At 38.9% G+C, this 20568-nt stretch overlaps 1 protein-coding gene and 2 long non-coding RNA genes across 3 annotated transcripts; 1 reads left to right on the plus strand and 2 right to left on the minus strand.

Moving 5' to 3' along the window:
* Positions 1-3539: 3539 nt before the first annotated feature.
* LOC118823558 (cathepsin L1-like) lies at positions 3540-9758 on the plus strand. Its single transcript, XM_036593250.1, has 8 exons — positions 3540-3639; positions 4459-4601; positions 4738-4932; positions 6627-6818; positions 7241-7403; positions 8946-9054; positions 9176-9277; positions 9722-9758. Exons 1-7 carry the CDS (start codon positions 3540-3542, stop codon positions 9273-9275), a joined length of 1002 nt encoding a protein of 333 aa, XP_036449143.1. The 3' UTR covers positions 9276-9277; positions 9722-9758.
* A 1321-nt stretch (positions 9759-11079) lies between these two features.
* LOC118823571 lies at positions 11080-14475 on the minus strand. The gene is made up of 2 exons (XR_005008537.1): positions 12179-14475; positions 11080-11457 (listed from the first exon to the last, which is right to left on the minus strand). It is a non-coding gene; the product is annotated as an uncharacterized LOC118823571 (long non-coding RNA).
* A 153-nt stretch (positions 14476-14628) lies between these two features.
* Positions 14629-18806, minus strand: LOC118823570. The gene is made up of 4 exons (XR_005008536.1): positions 18298-18806; positions 17949-18066; positions 15514-15645; positions 14629-15379 (listed from the first exon to the last, which is right to left on the minus strand). It is a non-coding gene; the product is annotated as an uncharacterized LOC118823570 (long non-coding RNA).
* Positions 18807-20568: the final 1762 nt, after the last annotated feature.

A 20568-nucleotide genomic window follows, 5' to 3' on the forward strand; every position in this document is an offset into this window, starting at 1 on the left:
AAACCACTTATCCTTCTGGGTCACGGAAGGGGGGGGGCAATTCACAGCTAGGGGCAATTTAGCATGTCCAATTAGCCTGACTGCATGTCTTTGGACTGTGGGAGGAAACTCACACAGACACAGGGAGAACATGCAAACTCCACACAGAAAGGACCCTGGTCGCCCAGCTGGGAATTGAACCCAGGCCCTCCTTGCTGTGAGGTCAATAAGCATTGAAAATAAAATAAAATAAAATAAAATAAAATGGAGACAGACTGTTGCTAGGGAGATCAGGCTTGGTTGGCATCCTCAGTAAACCAAGACACAGTCTAAATATGCTGCAGCTAATAGCTGTTGGGGCCAAGGGATGATCAGGTTTTAGGAGGTGATGGTGGCCCAGAGGAGCCCAAATGGGATTTTTTGTCAAGCTGCTAAAACTTTCACTGATTGAAAAGGCAAACGGCAGACATGGCTCTCTGGCAACATGAGAAAGAAAATCCTCAAACTTGGTTGAACACCAGCCCTCCAGTACTAGAATTAAAGAACACTGTGTTGTCATAAAAGTCAGTAATCATCCCTAGTCTCTGGCCTGGGTCAGAGATGGTGGCTTTGTATATTATAAAAGTGGGTGGTGTCTTCAGCAGATGCACATTATTTCTGTAATAAATGTGTTTCTGCTGACATTTTTTTTCTTTAACTAAGTAAAAGTCATTGTTGCTCAAAAAGTTGTCAATGCAAATAAACTGTAATCTAAAGACAGAGCAGATAAAGACTGAAAAACACTTGGAGTGTTCCTCTAATTTCACAGCTCAGTTTGTGTCAGTGGAAATATAGACTGTAATCTTACATAAAATATATGAGTGAACATATCAAATGATGCTTAGCAGTTTTGCAAATAATGTTCATGTGAAAGTAAGTATCAAGTTAGACAGCACGTAAAGGTCAGTAGTGCCACTGAAGTTATACAAGTGAACAATAGGAAGAAAACTTGGTGAGTCTGATGTGAGATTATTAAGAAACAGGAGCGGAAAACTTTCTACTGAAGTTTTGCCATTGACTAGTGGTTTCACAGGTATTACTCATCTTAATACTGTGTGTCCTCACACACACCTCAAACTCACTTGTCTGTGGGAAAATATTTCTAACATATGGCCGCCAGTTGCTTTTTCAAATACATTCAAAATAGAATATGATAAAATACACCAACATGTAAAAGGGATTTTTGTTTACAATATTTGCCATGAACACACATTTTGTATGTGCATAAAAGCACAAACAGGTCTGGTCCAGTTGGTATCAAGTGATGATAACAGTGAGTACTTTTACATGGCAAATAAAACTAATTATGGCTTGTGAGTTCAGACCATGTCTTCAACATGGTGGTGGTAGTATGAGGGAAGACTGATTGACTCTGAGAACTTGAGCTGGAGTTCTGGGCAGCTTCTGGCTGTAGCTAGATGGCCAGAACCCCTCATCAGCTGTAGTAGGACTGATGCAGGACTGAGGAACAGGAAGGAGATGGGGTGGTGGTGGGGATTGCAAACACTTTGTCACAGGAATGTAAGGTGAGGATGAGGAAGTGAATTTATAAACTGGAAGAAGGTGGGGTTTCAGGCATGTTCCTCCCCTCAAACTCCTCACCACACCCAAATACCTGCAAATATCTGTGTGCAACGCCCCTGGTCAAAATACATATTTTGTTGATTTTCTAAGTATAAATAAGATAATGCCTCATTTACACAGAACATGTAAACATGGCATTTTTGTACTAATTTTAGTGCACAATTTCTATTCATTTGCTAAGTTTAACATCAACATTTAACATTGGAAAAAAACATCAAAAATAAAATGTGCCATAACTTTTGCAGAGGCCAGTTATATTTTTGATTAAGATATCTTGGGGGAGGTCCTCCGGGAGTATGGGGTGCCGGGGCTATTACCCCAGGCCATTCAATCTCTGTACTCCCGGAGTGAGAGCTGTGTTCGTATACTCGGCATTAAGTCAGGCTCTTTCAGTGTTAGCGTTGGACTCCGCCAGGGTTGTGCCCTGTCTCCACTCCTGTTCGTGATATTCATGGACAGGGTGTCAAGGCGTAGCCGGGGTCAGGAGGGCATTATGTGTGGAGGCCGGAGGGTGGTGTCTCTGCTTTTTGCAGATGATGTTGTTCTTTTAGCTGGATCGCATGGATGCTTCCAGCGCTCACTGCAGTGGTTTGCAGCTGAGTGTGAAGTGGTTGGCATGCGGATCTGCACCTCCAAGTCTGAGTCCATGGTCCTAGCCTGGAAAAGGATGGCATACCCACTCCAGGTAAGGGGAAAGGACTTGCCCCAGGTGGAGGAGTTTAAGTATCTTAGGGTCTTGTTCAAGAGTGATGGGAAGAGGGATTGTGAGATCGGCCGCAGGCTGGGACAGGCGGCAGAAGTAATGCAGTGTACCAGACTGTAGTGGTGAAGAGGGAGCTGAGCCATAAGGCGAAGCTCTCTGTTTACCGGTTGGTCTACATCCCGACCCTCACCTATGGTCATGAGCTGTGGGTAATGACCGACAGAATGAGATCGCGAATACAAGCAGCGGAAATGAGCTTTCTTTGCAGGCCAGCTACACTCTACTTGATAGGGTTAGGAGCTCGGTCATCCGGGAGGAGCTCAGAGTAGAGCCGCTACTCCTCTGAATTGAGAGGAGCCAGTTGAGGTGGTTCGGGCATCTGATCCGGATGCCCCCTGGACGCCTCCCGGTGGGGGTGTACCAGGCACGGCCTACCGGGACAAGACCCTGGGGTTGTCCTCGGACCCGCTGGAGGGATTATATCTCCAAGTTGGCCTGGGAGCGTATTGGGGTCCCCGGGAATGAGCTGGAGGAAGTTGCGGGGGACAGGGTCGTCTGGGATTCTCTGCTCTCCCAACTGCTACCGTGACCCTATCTGGACTAAGCGGTTAATGATGATGATGATGACAGTTATATTTTTTCCAATATGTAAAATTCAGCAAGTAAGCGGTAATTGTGCATTAAAATGTGCCGAAGTTTAGAGGATATGTGAAATTAGTCACACAGAAAATCAACAACAACATGGAATTTGACCAGGGCGTCCAAACTTTTGCATATTACATGGAGCAGAGTGGCAGATAAAACCAGAAAATAACTACAACTATTACCATTACTCCAACATTAGTCTCAGCCTCGGAGGTAATCTGGCAGTTGTGGCTCATGAAACTATATAAATTCTCACTCACACACACATAAACACACAAACTTCATCATACATTCACAGATAACTTAACGTTCCAGATCTCACGCAAACTTGAAAATTTTAAAAGAAAAAAATACTGATTGTAAAAAAGGGTAAAGAGTCTAGGTAAAAGTAAAGGTAGCTCTGCAGAAATAGTCAATATTTACTCAGTTAAAATGCTACATAAGTACTGAGTGACTTTCATTTCAAGAATGCATGAATACATTTACACTGTAACAAAAGAGATGTATGTAACTGTTCTTTACTTTCATGTTTTAAGTAGGGTTTGCAACGGATCAAACATTAGTAAATCTGCTCCTTACTCTGTGCAGAATGAGGGTTTTGCTTGCTGTCGCTGCTCTTGTGGCTGTGGCTGGTGCAGCCAGTATGTCTTTGGAGGATCTGGAGTTCCACACCTGGAAACTGAAGTTTGGTGAGAAATCTACATCAAATCTGCTTCTGTATAACAAATTACAAACTTCCTCTACTGCAGTGGCAAATTCTTTGCTAAAACAGAAAAATATTTAGAATTGAATGGTGTAAAAACTGCAAGCAGTGTCTTAAGAGGTACTGATTCCTGCCAAAGGCTGTATAACTATAGAAGTATATAAGTAATTGTTCCCAAGGTACAATATTATTCCAACTTTATTTGGAATAACGTATTAAGAATATTAAAAATATTTCTTCTTTAATTTAAAATAATAATTTACACTGTAAAAATCTGTAATATGTTGGCCTATGTAACATTTTTTGGCAGAAGCTCAGAAACTCAGAAAAGCTACAGCAATTTTGAAAATGCAAAAATACGACCTCTAATTCATAAACATAATTTTAATATAAATTAATTTATATTAAATTATTATTTTAAATAAATTTTAAAATGCAACAGCAAATTCAGGAACGTAACACCAAATTCAAGAAAACAGTGAATTCAGAAACGCAACAGCAAATTTACAAATGCTACAGCAAAATCAGAAACATGGTAACAACATCAAGAGATTGAAAAGAGACTCAGAGACAGAAGCTGTATTCTGAGTGATGGCAGCTCATAATCTTTTTTAATTGGCCATATTTAGTGATATTAAAGCCCCGCTCTGAACCATGTGCCGATCTGCTGTCTGAAATATTGGTGCTGAAGATGTGAAGCAGAAACTCTGGAGCAGCCTGGAGGGGCAAACTCTGTGTATGTATTTACAGTATGTGTGTCTGTGGAAAATACTGTATATGCACTGTATGTATGTTTCCCTCTCAGCTAAGAGTTATGGTTCAGTGGAAGAAGAGTCTCGACGTAAGATGATCTGGCTGGACAATCGTAAACTGGTCCTGGAGCACAACATGCTGGCTGACCAGGGCATCAAAAGCTACAGACTCGGCATGAACCACTTTGCAGATATGGTGAGATCCCACACAGACATTTCATTACACAATTCACAGATTTTTTTTCCTTCAGCTCTGTTTATGATGTGCTGTTCAGTAACTGTATTTGACTTCTGGGAAGTCACAACTCTCTCACCATCTTCTTCTCTGACAGGATAATCAGGAGTACCAGCAGATGTTCAAGGGCTGCCTGGGATCCTTTAATGAGACCAAGATCGAGAGTGCAACTACATTTCTCCAACCGGTAGAGGGCGCTGCTCTGCCTAGCGCTGTGGACTGGAGGGCTGAGGGCTATGTGACTGAGGTTAAGGACCAAAGTCATTGTGGCTCCTGTTGGGCCTTCAGTGCGGTGAGTTACAGCAGGACAGATAGTGAGGGAGAACCAGATGGAGGGAAACTTTGAAGTAGTTTTGTCGGTTCAGTATAATTAAAATTTCTGACAGTTTTGGTATATATCATTTAAAAAATGTAGGTGTTACAAGGTGATACAAGACAAAACAGAAGTGTGGTAGTCACTCTGCTGTCCACGTTAGGCTAACGCTAACCATAAGAGATCAGCCGTTCTTTTGTGTTTGCTGCCTTGAAAACAAAGTGAACTTCTTCATCTGAAATGGACTAATCATAAACATAGTTTCACCTGCCTCATAATACACTGAGCTCTTCTAATATTCATACTAACAGATCATCATTATAATGATGTTTGTTGTCCATAGTTTGTTGTGCATGTGAACCATGGATTAATTGCCGACGTTTAGCCATAATCATGTGCAATACAGGTTTACTGCCGCTGTTATTTTTAAAGTAATAATTCCCTAAATCTCTGTCTAAAAAGTTACCAAAAAAGCAGTTCTATTTCACGTAAACGGAGCATGAGCAAAGCAGTTAAAGCGGCACTATGTAAGTTTTTTTTGTTCAAATTGAAAGAAATATCATTTTTGAGAAAAAAACTAAAATATAGTGAGTGTACACTGCTGTGTGTCACCCTGTAAAGCCTGAAATAATTATTTAATAGTCAGAGGCATTGGGTAGGGAAAAAAGAACATCTGGCTTGATATTTTGGTCTCAAATGATTTAAAATCAACATTATACTGATAAAGATATGATGACAGTAGTAGATAATTCATTCATGTCCTCAGAAGACACGTCCTTCGCCAAGTTTTGACTGAGTTTACTTTGATTACTCTTTCAATACACTCGCAAAAGTTGGATTCATCTGTTTGTGGGGGTCCAAAGCACAAACTATGCTGCAAAATGTTTTTCCACACGTTGCCATGATGCTACATCGCTGTGCCTGGCATTTCAATTCCTAGCAAGAGGGTGTTCTCCACAGCAGGGGACTGGGAAAAGAGGTCAACCGTCTCCCCAGACAACGTAGACATTTTTTCAATTACTATTATTCAAAAGAAGAAGGTATCGCCATGACTCATATTGCACTTTAACAATTCTGTACTGACTATTATATTTTAAGATTTTATCTAAACAATAGACATCTTCATTGTTGTTTTCATTTAAGACCATGGGCAAAAGTTCTTGTTTTAAGTGTTCTTTAGGTTCTTTAAGTAATAAATGGAAAGCACAGTTATATTTGTCTCCTTTTTTTTATCTGAAAAATAATACGATCCGTGACTCAAAAACTGATGCAATCCAAACCGTGAGTTTTGTGATCCACTGCACCCCTACTAATGTTCATGGATGTAACTTTCATTTTCATTGTGATACGATAGTCATTGGTTTCCACTGGTATCAGTTTTTTTATAGATCTATTTCTCTGAATGTTCTCCACAAGGGGGAGCTGTTAGTGCTCAAGTATCTTTAGTGTGCATCATTACAATGGAGGAACTTGCATAAATATTGGTGATTTGAAACAATTAAGTTTGTAATATGAGTAATGTTAATTATCAGCTTGCGGATAAATACAGGTCAAAGTAGGAGTATGTGTGCTGTGGAAGAGTGGAACTTGAAATAGAGCATTATTTAAGAAAGAAAATAATTAGGATTTCTGTTTTTTCACGCCCTTTGTTTTCTATCATCCCCCTCTCTCAGACAGGGGCGCTCGAGGGTCAGATGTTCAAGAAGACAAAGAAGCTGGTAAGCTTGAGCGAGCAACAGCTGGTGGACTGCTCTGGGAGTTCTGGAAACTATGGCTGTAACGGTGGTCTGGCATACCAGGCCTTTGACTACATCATGAAAAGTGGAGGCCTGGAGACAGCGTACACCTATCCATACCAGGCCAAGGTGAGGCTGCAGTAGTTAATGATGCCAATAGTTTAATTAAGGATACACAAATTAGTCCTTATGCCCAAATGTATTTGATCAGCTAAGACATTTTTTGCTGTCTGAAGTTTGCTTTGTATGCTTTAAAGTGGAGCGGCTAACAAGTAATGAAAGCCAACTGTGTGCCCATTAGCATGGGCAACTGCATACATTTTGTCCACACATTTTTGCCCATTTTTAAAACAGTAAGTCAAGCAGGTATTTGATGATTTGGGCATTCATTTTGCAGAGTGCTAATTAGTGTGGTTGTTAGCCTTTTAGCTCCAGTGCAAAACTTTACTGGGTGAGAAGAAACTTTTGCCAATTTGATTTTTCCCTTTGAACTTTTAAACTTTGAACTAGAAGGGAAGCAGCTGACCCTGATTGTTTTCATCTTTCCTCAGGAAGGGCTGTGCAGGTTTAATAAACAGAAAGCTTGGGCTAAGTGTTCCGACTATAAAATGGTGAAGAGCACAGAAGACGTTCTGCAGTACGCTGTGGCCACAGTCGGGCCTATTTCTGTATCTTTAGATGTCTCCCACGACAGCTTCCAGCTCTATGAGTCAGGTAACCCTCAGAAACCTGCTGTACTCATTACCACATTCTGTGTTTCAGGCATATGTGAGGGAATTAACTGTTTCTAAAATAATGATTGATCTCAGTCAATCACAAACGTCTCCTTCCTCCATCAGGAGTAGGAGAAAAGATAGAAAGGTGTTAGTAAGGAATGTGTAATGCCTGGCTCACACTATCCCGATCATTTGGAGTTGTTTTCATTTCTTTTTTCAAAATGGAACAATGTATTTCACTAAAAATGCAAATAAAACTTACATGTATATTTCTTTTTTCTACAGCAAACAGGTTTTGAGCACTGACTGGTTAGCATTACTGCTACTGAGCACTGATTGTTTAGCATTACTGCTACTGAGCACTGATTGTTTAGTGTTACTGTTATTGAACGCTGGCTTGTTAGCATTACTGCTACTGAGTGCTGATTGTTTAGCATTACTGCTACTGAGCGCTGACTGGTTAGCATTACTGCTACTGAGCGCTGATTAGTTCGCATTACTGCTACTGAGCACTGATTGTTTAGTATTACTGTTATTGAACGCTGGCTTGTTATCATTACTGCTACTGAGCACTGATTGGTTAAAATTACTGCTACTGAGTGCTTGTTGGTTGGCATTACTGCTACTGAGTGCTGATTGGCTGGCATTACTCCTACTGAGTGCTGATTGGTTGGCATTACTCCTACTGAGTGCGCATTGGTTGGCAAGCTGATCAGCTTGTTCTTGCTCACTGACTGTAAATACAAAGTCTTATAACTTAAAATCAAAAGCTCTCAAATATAACAGTAGTGTTATGATGTGTTATGCTGTTGTGTGTTAAAAATCTGAATGCATTCTTCTATATAAAAATGTTTAAGCACTCATAAACTATGACTTTTCAAGTGCTCCATATTAACCCATTCATTTTGGACCCTTTAGCGTTTGACAAACCCGGAAGACATTACTCAGTGGTAATTTTCCTCTCTACAAATTCTCTGGTAATACATTCTGTGTACAGATAAATATTAATGCCATCATACACATGCCATTCTTTGTATTATTTCATTAAAGTTTGCTGACAAACCTCACATAAAAGACAAAGAGTCCCTCTTAACATCTAATATAACATTGCAATGATTATTAGCTCATCTGAAGGGGCAGCTTCTGTCACTAAGATTTTCCCTTTATTAGACATTAAAATCTGCTGAGTTAATATGAAGTTGCCTAACATTTCCCTCAGTTAATTCACACCTGGATTCCAGAATCAGTTTCTGTTTCTCAAATGATGTATATCTGATCTGAACATCAAGCCAGTTTATTTTTGAATGATAAAACGTTTCTGATGTTCCTCTGTGTGCTTTTAAATGTTCATTTGTGCTACTAATCTGTTAGCACACATGTTGTGGTTATTACTGTGTTAGCATATACTGAAAGTTTGACTCACCCAGCAACAGTAACTAAGGGAGGCAGGACTTTCTCAGAATTTTGTTAACAGTCCATTTGATTTACTAGATAATTGTTGAACATCCTAATTGAAAGCTGGTAACCTGAATGATTGCAGGTGTGTATGATGAGCCAAACTGCAGCAGCACTAAGCTGGGTCACGCCATGCTGGCTGTTGGTTACGGCACTGATGAGCAGGGAAGGGACTACTGGCTGGTCAAGAACAGGTAAATTAACAAACCAGCCAAACATTAAAAGAGACGATTCTTGATCACATCACAGTCAGAGATGTAGAGTAACATGCTTTACTCAGAGGACAAAAATAAATATCCAACATTTGTTTTGCAGCTGGGGTGTTAACTGGGGTGATGAAGGCTACATCAAGATGTCCAGGAACAAGGATAACCAGTGTGGTATTGCCACAAGAGGCTCCTACCCTGTGGTTTAAAGGTATAACTTCATTAAAGTTGTGTCAGTCCTCATCTACAGAGACCTACCCTGTTGGGTGCAGTTCCAGCTGCCTGTTTCAGAAGCTGATGGAGACTTTTATAAACTAAGATTATGGTGCAAATAATCACGAGTTTGAATGACCATTATAAAACCCCTGTGGTCAAAAGTATTTGCCACAGTTGGTACAGATGCGAAGTTAAAAGACTCCTGCCTAGTAATACTTAAAATAAATAAATAATCAACAGGCATACAGCTAGAACAGGTTTTAGTGACTCCAGTTGAAACTAAACTCTGCAGGTCAGTTGATCTCCTGGAGCTGAGAGTGGATCTCCAGAATTAGAACTGAACTACAGCAATGAATATGTTGTATCTCTAAGCGTAACACAACATTAAGGATGCAGCAGTTCTTGTGAGTAAATTCTATTAATTGTTCTTTATATACAGACTGGAGAGAGCCAGAACCTGAAAACCCCAGAGGAGGATCCAGTTTGATCAGAATGTATTTACTGATTTAGCAAAAAAAAAACGTAAAAAAATAAAACCTTTTTTTTTTACCTTTATCTCTGTATTGTCTATCTCTTTTCACTTTTTAAAAGTGGATTTAAACCACTATCTTTTCTTAAAAATACAAATTAATCTCTGTGAAAACTAACTCTTTCTCTCTCTGACTGCTCAAAAATATAATAAACTCTCAGCATTCACAATATATAATGTCTGTGATTCATACCAGCACATAAACATACATTAAGAAAAAAATGTGATCTGTAATTCATTCAAAACTTCACTTGGATTTACTTTTTTTGCATTCTCTGCATGTAGCACTGAATGTTTCTCTACAATGAAAGGCTCGTTATTTGAAGGCATAGTGAACTTGATGCTGGTGTGAGCGGCAAGAGGACATCACTTAAGTAATGACTGCATAAAGTTTTATTCACACTTTTTTTCTCAGGCTGAAAGTCTTGAGTTCTCTGCTTATTATACATATTAACCTGGTAGAAAAACATACAGAAATGTCCACAATCTTCACATTAGAAGCTTCACAGTTTCTTCTTTATACATTACACAGGTATTAACGACAGTCAGTAAAGTCGTAGACCTGGATCATAAGCCCCCAGCATCATAATAACAACATGTAATTATTTTTATGTGTACAGTGAGCAAACTGATCTCTGATCTACTAAGGACTTTTCTGTGAAAGCCTATTTCTGCCACATAGGAGAAAAAAATAATGATCTTTTATCCTTCTCTCATTCTGGTGTCTGACAAGGTTGACTTCTTTTCACAAGATTTTGACTTGTAATTACTCATTTTTGAAAAGGTATGCGTATATTTTGGTATAATAAACCATTAAGTAGGACATTATTATGATATTATACATTAGGCTTTCAAGAGAATTAGTAATTATTTTGACTTTTTGTTTCAAAACACATTTTGGGCTGTGGGATGAGTTCTGCGCTCTATAGGATTTTGAACTTGTGTCGAGCATGAGCTCTCAGCCCCATGCAGTGCATCATGATCTAGTTAAATCAATAAAGTGTAGACACTGAGGAGAACTAAGTTTGTTTTTTTATATAAAATATCAGGTGTCGATACAGGTATTGCTTGAAGTGGCAGAAGGAACTGAGTGACTATGCAGTGCAGAGTTCCTCCACTGTGGGGCTCTAAAGAACAATGAAGTGAGACCTGGCCTTACAGGCATATTTAGATTTTAAGGAAGTACGTGTCGAGTAGACGTAAGCTGGTGTGCGGGTGTAGTTCTGTAGTTCTGGGTGCAGAGACAGTGATGAGCTCAACTCTTCAGCTCACAGTTCCTTTTTAACGATTTATTAGCAATAAATGTGTTAATTTATCGTTTGTTTCTCTACACCCTGATTTCATCACATATATATATATACACATTTAAAGCTAATGACACAGCATGTGTCCTCCATCACCTGATTACAGCATAACATTATTGAAGGCAAAGTGGAAAGCTCAGGGAGATACAAGAGTTCATGTCTCCTGCTCTTCAGTGTTGATATAGGCTGCAGCTCAGCGAAGTGACTGTTGTCATTAGTTACTTGGGCTGGGCGCTGAGCTGTTGATGCCTTCCAAAGCACTAGGCAGCTCTAGATTGCTGGACACAGGTGGGTCAGTGCCCTCCAGGGCATTAGATATGCTTGGGCATGCCCTCCCAGAGTCTAGGCACACAAGATATTTATTAAAATAATCTGTGCATCTTGGAAAAGTTCAGGAGTACAAAGTATGAACTGACATACCAGACATTTGTTGCATTCCTGAAGGCAGTATTGGTAGTACTATTATGTACAACCATATGCAATCATTTCAGTGTAGAATTATGTACAATAACAGATACATTGAGTATAAATTTATGAGCGAACCATGAATCTATGTTGAAGTATAATGTTTAAGTACATTTGATAAGTTACATAAAGAAATTCTTGCAAATAAGTAGAGGAAAGGAGAGATAAAGGGCAGTCCTCTCACTGCAGTGTCCAACACTGAATCATCAGCTCATGGTTACATGACTCAAAGGCAGGGCAGGCTTCAGCCTTCTGGGGGGCCTTAAACAGGATTTTTTGGTGGCCCCTCAACTTGTTTGCTGGTGTATTGTAAAATTAAAAACTAAATAATAACAATAACTTCCCTTAAGCTGTCTAAATTATGTAAATTTATGCTAATTTATGTACTGCTGTAATTTGTGTGGTTGCTTGTTTGGGGTTCTAGTTACAGTTTAAATTCAAGTCAAGGCAAAGTTTATTTATATTGCAGTTTATTTTTATTTTTACAACAGCCCCAAGTCCCCATTAGCATTGCCAATTGCAACAGTGACAGGAAATACTCTCTAAGAGCAAGAGGAAGAAACCTTGACAGGAACCAAGACTAAAAAGAGGAACCCACCTCCTCTGGTCCCACCGGATAGCAAACAGGAACAGCAGGGAATGAGATTTGACCATCAATATAAGATCTGGAAAAAGGGAAAAGCAGGAATAGCAATGTCTATGATTAAAAATGCAGCAGTATCATCAGGAGGGTCAGTTCATGCAGGTGGGGTTTGCACAGTGTTGTTCAGCAAGAACCTCCATGATCAGGCTGGTCCAGAAGGCTGGCGAGCAGTGGGCACTTGATCGACGCAGATGAAGAACAGCATCAGACACACAAGATGATCAGCTGTTCAGCTCAGCAAAGAAACACACAGGTGGTTAGTTCTGTTAATTCAGACTGATCACAGTATACAGTGTTAACAGAGAGCAGCAGAGACTCTGGCGGGTCAAGCTATTACAGCCTAACGCAAAGTGAGAGCCAGAAGGTAACAGAGACATGATGGCTCTCTGAAATGTCAGCGCCCCTCCGCTCCACTGTCAACAAACGGTAGCCAGTTCCAACACTTCCAGTTTACCATAATACTCTATGACCATGAACCCGCATTTCTGCACCTTTTATCTAATGGGAAAACTAATTACCAAAGGCTCAACTGAACAAGTAGTTCTTTAGCCTAGACTGAAAGACTGAGGCTGTATCTGAGTCACTGGAACACTGACTGGAAGATTATTCCAAAGTTGGGGGGCTTTGTATGAGAAGGCTCTGCCCTTGATGTAACTTTATTAATTCTAGGTACTAATAGTAAGCCAGCACCTTGTAATCTAAGTAGGTGTGATGGTTCACAATAAGAGAGACGTTTACTCAGGTACTGAGGGGCCGTTAAGAGCTTTATAAGTCAGTAAGAGAATTTTGTACTCAGTGCAAAATTTAACTGGCAACCACTATAGGGTTGATAACACTGGACTGATATGGTCAAACATTCTAATTCGTGTGAGGACTCTGGCTGCAGCATTCTGGACTAACTGAAGCTTGTTGAGGCTTTTGCTGGAACATCCAGACAGCGGGACATTGCAGTAATCCAGCCTTCGGGTAATAAATGCATGAACTAGCTTTTCTGCATCCTGTAGACTCAGTGCATTTCTTAATTTAGCAATATTGGTTGTATGTGCATTGAAGAACAGATCATGATCTATCATGACACCAAGTTTTTTTACAGATGTACTTGATGCAACTGAAAAACTTATGTGTAAGCGTTAAATTAGTCAGTTTGTTTCTAGCAGCTTCTGTACCAAGAAGAAGAACCACTGTTTTCTCTGAGTTGAGTAGGAGGAAGTTATTCAACATCCTGTCTTTTAGGACTTTTATACAGTCCTCAGTCTTATTAAGTTGAAGTTTATCATCTGGTTTTACCAATACAAACAACTGTGTGTCATCAGTGTACCCGTGGAGCATCTGCTGATTTTGACTGTCTTGATTTTGAAGTTGTGACTGTCTTGAGGGCGATAACTGTGATGAAGCCCTCAGGTCAACAAAACACATCAGCCAGTCAAAATCTCTTAGCGTCCATGACATCATCAGTGTGAGCCTTTTTTCTTTCCAAAAGAAATTTGAAAGAAGGAGCAGAGCTAAATCAGGAGCTCCAAGCAGAGCTAACTTACCTGCTAAAATTTCTGATCTTCAGGTAGGCACACTTTTATCAGAGTCTTGCTTATTTTCTTCTGCAAAATTGGTAGTTAGGCATAGATATGTGGAGCTTTTTTGTTATTTTTGTACAACTTTTACCACGAAAGATAGCAAATCTTAGCAGGCCAGCTAGGTAAGCGGTTAGCTTTTCTTACATTGAAGGTTATCAAATGCTGGATACTTAGAACAAAAGTTAACATGCGCCATAATGCATAGCAACATAATACTATCTGTAAATTATTTGTGAATTTGTAAAGGTATTTATCTGTAGCTAATCTATGTACTGTGTTCTCTATAAGAAAAAATAAAGATTGTTTTCGCATTTGAGCATTTGTGAGCTCATTATGGCAAGAAATATTATTTCTATAAAGTGAGTAGTAAGCTAAACTGAGACAGGCTATAATAGCATGTTTTCATCAACATGTTGGGTCATTGGAAATTAATATCTTTGTATGCTGCAGTGAGTCTAGTCCTGACTCAATCATCATCATGTTTGTTGTCCTGAGACCATCATCATCATCATCATGTGTGCTGTCCTGACTCAATCATCATCATGTTTGTTGTCCTGAGACCATCATCATCATCATCATGTGTGCCGTCCTGACTCAATCATCATCATGTTTGTTGCCCTGAGACCATCATTTTTATTGTGTGTTGTCCTGTGGTCATAACATTATACTACTACAACTACTATGACAACCACTTATTACAACAACAACAATAATAATAATAATAATAATAATAATAATAATAATTATTATTATTATTATTATTATTATTATTATTGTTATATCCTACCACAAAGTGCTTTCTTTGCTTGTGATACTGCTTTTTGTTATGTTTAAATCAAATTTCCTCTTCAATAGCTTCAATTAATGGTCAAAAATAACCCAAAAACAAAATATGAGTGTAGTTTATTTGCATATATTGTCTTTCTTTTGTTTTTTTACTGCAAAGGTGGAGTCTCAAGCAAATCAATCTTATTTTATACAGTGAGTCACTAGCCATACTAATGTCTATCAGTGGAGTAATGATGATGATGATGATGTTTTTTTTATACATAATTCATGCTTAGTATGTATTTAAACAGATTCAGAAGACTGATCAGAATGTGTAATTCTTTATGGTTTGAATACAAATATACAGTATTTTTACTGATATAATGGCAAAGAATGGGTGGTTTTATATGGCTGATGTTGACTGCTTATCTACAAAACTGTTTTGGTTTTTACATGTTGGGAAGTGTGTCCTTCCCTGGGAGGTACTTGCACAATGCAAGAAGATAAAGACCCAGGTACTTTCAGAAATTTTAAAGACAAATATTTATCTTTACCACCCACTGCTACTTCAAATTATCCCTCCATCTGGTTCTCCCTCTCTGTCTGTCCTGCTGTAACTCACCGCACTGAAGACCCAGCAGGAGCCACAATGACTTTTGTCCTTAACCTCAGTCACGTAGCCTGCAGCCCTCCAGTCCACAGTGCTAGGCAGAGCAGCGTCCTCTACCGGTTGGAGAAATGTAGTGGCCCTCTCAATCTCGGACCCATTGAAGGATCCCAGGCAGCCCTTGAACATCTGCTGGTACTCCTGATTATCCTGTTGGAGAAGAAGATGGTGAGACGACTGTGATGACACAGAAGTCAAATACAGTTACTGAACAGCTCATAATAAACAGAGTTGCAGAAAAGATTCAGTGAATTGTGTAATGAAATGTCTGTGTGAGATCTCACCATGTCTGCAAAGCGGTTCATTCCAAGTCTGTAGCTTTTGATGTCCTGGTCAGCCAGCATGTTGTGCTTCAGGACCAGCTTACGATTGTCCAGCCAGATCACACTGAGAGGGGTGGAAATGGTTGTAATGCACTGGGGAAAAAGTAAAAGTTTGGGGGGAACAATATATATTCATATATATGTAGTGGACTTCGAAAGTATTCAGACCCTCTGACTTTTTGTACACATTATTATATTGTGGATTTAATGATTTTAAATGTATATAATTGCTATTTTTACCCATGAATGATCAAGTGAAAAAAAAGTGTTTTTACAGTTTTTTGAAACTTAATTAAAAATCAAAAACTGCAATCTTTTCCTTTCAAAAGTATTCAAACCTTTTGCTTCGGCACTCCACATTTGCATGGCTCATCCAGACATGTTTAAAACTCAACTGGAGTCCACTTATTGCAATTTGAATTAATTGGAAGTAGCTTGAAAGGCACAGACCTGGGTCTGTAAGGGTCCACAATTTACTTTGCATTGACATGAAGTCAAAGGAACTGTGTGTGAATCTCCCATATTAAACTGTGGCAAGACATAGATCATGGCAAGAATATAAAACACTATCTAAATATTTGAGTGTTCCAAAAAACACAATTACCCCGGTATTTTGAAATGGAAGAAGCTTGGCACAACCTTGAACCTTTCTAGAGTTGGCCTTCCAGCCAAACTGGGCATCCAGTCAAGATAGGCCTTGGTCAGTAAAAAAGAAGTAAGTAGTAAGAAAAAACAAGGTTCTCTGGTCTGATGAGACAAAAACTGAACTCTTTGGGCAGAACAGCAAGTACAGTAAAATAAAACATGGTGGTGGCAGCATCAAGCTATGAGAGTGCTTTTTAGCAGCAAGTACAGGGAGACTGGTAAGAACTGAAGGACAAGTGAAAGCAGCCAAATACATCCTCCTCCAGTTCACCTTTTAACACGGCAATGACCCGAAACACAGCCAAAAGATCTCTGGAGTGGCTTCAGGGTAGGTCTATGTTTGACCTTCAGTGGCCCAGCCAAAGCCCAGACTTAAACTCCATCAAACATCTTGGGAAACACCTGAAGATGGCAGTTCACAGACAATCGGCATCCAACCTGATAGAGCTTGAGAGGATCTGCCATAAAGAATGGGATAAACTACCCAAAGCTTGTAAAGACATATCTAAGAGGACTTGCAGCTGAAATTTCTGCCAAAGGGGCTTCTGCAAAGTATTGAATAAAGGATTTGAATACTTCTGTGAATAAGAGACTTCAGTTTTTGGTTTTGAATTTTCAAAAAGCTCTAAAATCATGTTTTCACTTCATTGGTATGGGTGATTAAAAGTAGATTGATGAATAAAAATGCCAATTATATCCATTCAAAATGAAATCCAAAACACAGTAAGGTGTGCAAAAAGTCGTGTTCTAAATACATTCCACTGTATGTACATATATATGAAAGTGTTATATACATCTGCCTAATTAGTTCAAACTGCAGCCCCTCAGTAAAAACCAATAAAATATTCAGACCTTAAATATTTGCAAGAATTATGTTATGATCTATTAAAAATTAAGGCATTAAAAGAGATTCATTTTAAAATATTTTTATTGAGAGGTGTCTGTCCCATACATGACATTACAATCTCTATAGAAATTAATTCTATTTTTAATTTTCAATATATTTTCCCAGTTCAATAATAATTAATATATAATGTAAAAAGCACTGACCCAAGGATAGACCCCAGTGGAACACCATTAGCAATTTGCAAAAAATGAGCAAGATAATTGTGAAACCAACTAAGTGAATATTGATTAGTGACTCTAAAATTTTGCCTAGACAATAAAGCTTAGAAATTGTTTTTTAATTATTTAAATCATTAATATCTTCCCCTTTATGACAAAGTGTAATATAGGCTGTTTTCCAAGCCCCAGGGATGATACCTGTTAGATTATACATACAGGTAACAACTTCAGAAATGAAGTGAGCCTAGAGCTATAATAAAAATGGATCTAATTTGTTTGCAGCACAAGATTGTTTTACGTTTGTATTAATCAAAACGTTTAAAACATCTTTATAAAATATTGTGTGCTAGTTTCTCCTGGATGCCTCCAGCCATGGCACAGATTTAATAAATTCTATCACAATCACACCTCATTTAACATAATGAAATATTAATTAGATAAGGCAAGTATTGGATGACAACTACAATTAACACTGGGCTTGCTTGAGGAAACAGTTAAACAAACAACAAATACATGAATGAACTATTATGTTAAAGTTATTTGTATTTATTCTAATTTAAGCTTTTTTTTCTAAACAAATACACACCTACTACACAAACCAGTTAATAAAATATGATTCTTTCAGATATATACAGCATATATAGCAAATAATATATTAGACTTAAACCTAATTAAAGATTTCTCACCAAACTTCAGTTTCCATGCTTGGAACTCCAGATCTTCCAGAGAGATGCTGGTAGCACCAGCCATGACCACCAGAGTGGCAACAGTGAGCAAAACCCTTATTTTGCACAGAGGAAGTGTCTGTGGTGGTTAAACAAAGTGAACAGAATAAAAAAGACACAAAACACACACACAAATAACATTACATCAATTTAATTACATAAGCAATTCACAGTAAACAGTGAAGGTGAATTAATGCCAAGATTGATTCAAAGTAACTCAGCAGCATCTAAACCTGCTTCTATCTTCTGTTTCTGCTGAACTAACTTTAACTCAGTATGTTTTCTGTTGAATTCACAGCTGTGCGCTCACCTGTGAGTGATCTCCTGCAGCCTTGAAGCTCTCTATAAGTATGGTGAGTTAACTAGCTATGAACATCCACCTTGTTTTCTTGGCTTTATCTGCCGCTGTAGAGACCTGCAGACGCGCTCTGCTCACCACAAACACCTCACTGCAGAACGTGTGTTCATGAAGGAAACTGTATTCACAGCCTTCAGCAGTTTGTAGACAGAATTGACCAGATTTTCTTCTGGGGGTTTTTGTAGAGATGAAATGAAACATGGTTGCAGTTGCTGCTGCTAAAGGTGTCACATCCGGTTATTGAGGTGATAAAGGTGTTGCAAAACATATTTTCCTTCAGTACTGGAAATGATCATTTAAAAACTGTGCTTCCTCATGTTCTCCTTGCCTTATTTTACATTCTGTATGAGAACCTCAAACCATTTAGTCTGACAAAAATGTAACAGTAAGAAAAAATCAGAAGGGGGCATATACTTTTTCATGGAACTGTGTAAGGCAGAAGTGTTGGAATATGTACAACAGCACTGCGGTCAGCATTAGGCTGTAGCCTGATGTTATGACACAGCAAGTGTGGAAAATGTAAACAACAAACCACCTAAACAAACAGGTGAGGTTCCCACTTTTTATAGGCTAACTACAAAGCAGATGTCTGCCAACGTCTCTGGTATGCATGACATTTTTTCAGTGAGCCCAAACCTCCCCCACGTCCTGGCTGGCCAGCTGATTTAATCATTATCTAATGCTGCTGTTAATAGACTATACCTTAACTTATAAGGGTTTTGACTGCAAGTTGAAAGCCGGCAGCTCCCAAAGTTGGCCTGGCTCATGGCTGTTCATATTAGCTGCGCTAACTAGAAAAAGCGCCATGTTCGAATTCTTAATGATCCTTCATTAAGCTGTGAAATGTGCCTGTCTGCTTTTGAAATAATAGAGAAAAGGAGAAACATTCTTGCTGTTAACTGGTTACAGATCAAATTCTTGCTTTTATTTTTAGAGCACCCAGTGAGAAAGTAGATCTCGTAAAGTAATAAGACAGTGCTCTGGTGTTTATTACGGACAGTTTGAGTGTGATTAAAGCCTGTTCAAACAGGATCAGTATTACCTGAAGACTATTGTGTTATAATTTGATTGAGTGCCGATGAGCACGATGATTTTAATCCAGTACAAATCTGCCACATCCATAGTTTTTATAAATCTGCTAAGTAATAATTCCAGAGCAAATTACCTCCTATAATTCACCAATCTCTGAGCTCCTTAGTAATAGCAGTCCTGCTTGAGTAGACATCTCAGTAATGAATCTCGCAGCAATTACTGCTGTAATGTTTTCTTATTCGCCAGCTTCTTGTACAAATTCAGTAACTGCTGCACAATTTAAGTTGTAAAGAGAAAGTGTGAACAAAAAGCTGATGAATAAGAAGCTGACTTGAAATCACATTGTTGCGATGGCCACAGGGTGCACTGCCAACCAAGAGCTGGCATGCTGGGAAAAGGCCCGTGGGAGGCATACGCCCCAGCTAAAAGAGGTACTGTTTAAGTTGTTGTTCCTCGTTAGTTAAAAGGTGTGTAACATGTTGTAGGTATTATCATGTCAGGGAGTGGGTCTAGTTGGGGTTGCTTTGTGCTTGAGGGGACGTCACCATCAGGGTGAACCTGTGGCTGTGGCTGTGAGTTTGTGTGTTATATGCCTTTCTACATGCTAAGTTTAATAAAAGGGCTGATCTCAGAACAGAGTTACAGCTTCACTCTACACTTCATTTGACTGCTGTTACAATATTACAATACCGGACCTCCTCTGGTAAAACTAATCCCACTCAAATAAGGCTTAATTTTGTACCAGTAAAAAAATCTTTTTTAAGCATTTTCTTAGTGCAGCATGCAGTAACAGCACAAGTTTACTTCCATGTTGGCGTTTTTCCGAAGCATGCCACTATAGAAGCTTGCATATAAATTAGCAGGTTTAGTGGGACATGATGATTACTTGGTCAGGCATCATCTCCTAAATGTGATTCTATTACTTTTAAGCTACATTAACCCAGTAGTTCCAGTGCTAAAACTAAAGAAGCAAACTTCAGACACCAAACACGACTCTGCGGATCACCTACTTTTGGGGGCAGTGGGGAAAACTGGCGGAATTAGGTTTTCTGTTGAACTATAATATTAAATATGGATTATAACAGTTTCAGGTGTTTCTGGTGTTTCCGTGTAAATCACTGAAATGAATATGATGAAATCAGGTTGTAGAAACAGAGAAAGACAAATAAATACAGATTTATTAAGTGCTTA

This window comes from Colossoma macropomum, unplaced genomic scaffold, assembly GCF_904425465.1.
Source record: "Colossoma macropomum unplaced genomic scaffold, Colossoma_macropomum, whole genome shotgun sequence".
In the NCBI taxonomy this organism is placed as follows: Eukaryota; Metazoa; Chordata; class Actinopteri; order Characiformes; family Serrasalmidae; genus Colossoma; species Colossoma macropomum.

What these genes read in the sequence shown, in the direction of transcription:
- LOC118823558 (XM_036593250.1), top strand. Translation starts at nt 3,540, where the DNA reads ATGAGGGTTTTGCTTGCTGTCGCTGCTCTTGTGGCTGTGGCTGGTGCA. An exon ending in CACCTGGAAACTGAAGTTTG is followed by an intron (nt 3,640 to 4,458) that starts GTGAGAAATCTA and finishes TTTCCCTCTCAG; the next exon opens with CTAAGAGTTATGGTTCAGTG. An exon ending in TGAACCACTTTGCAGATATG is followed by an intron (nt 4,602 to 4,737) that starts GTGAGATCCCAC and finishes CTTCTCTGACAG; the next exon opens with GATAATCAGGAGTACCAGCA.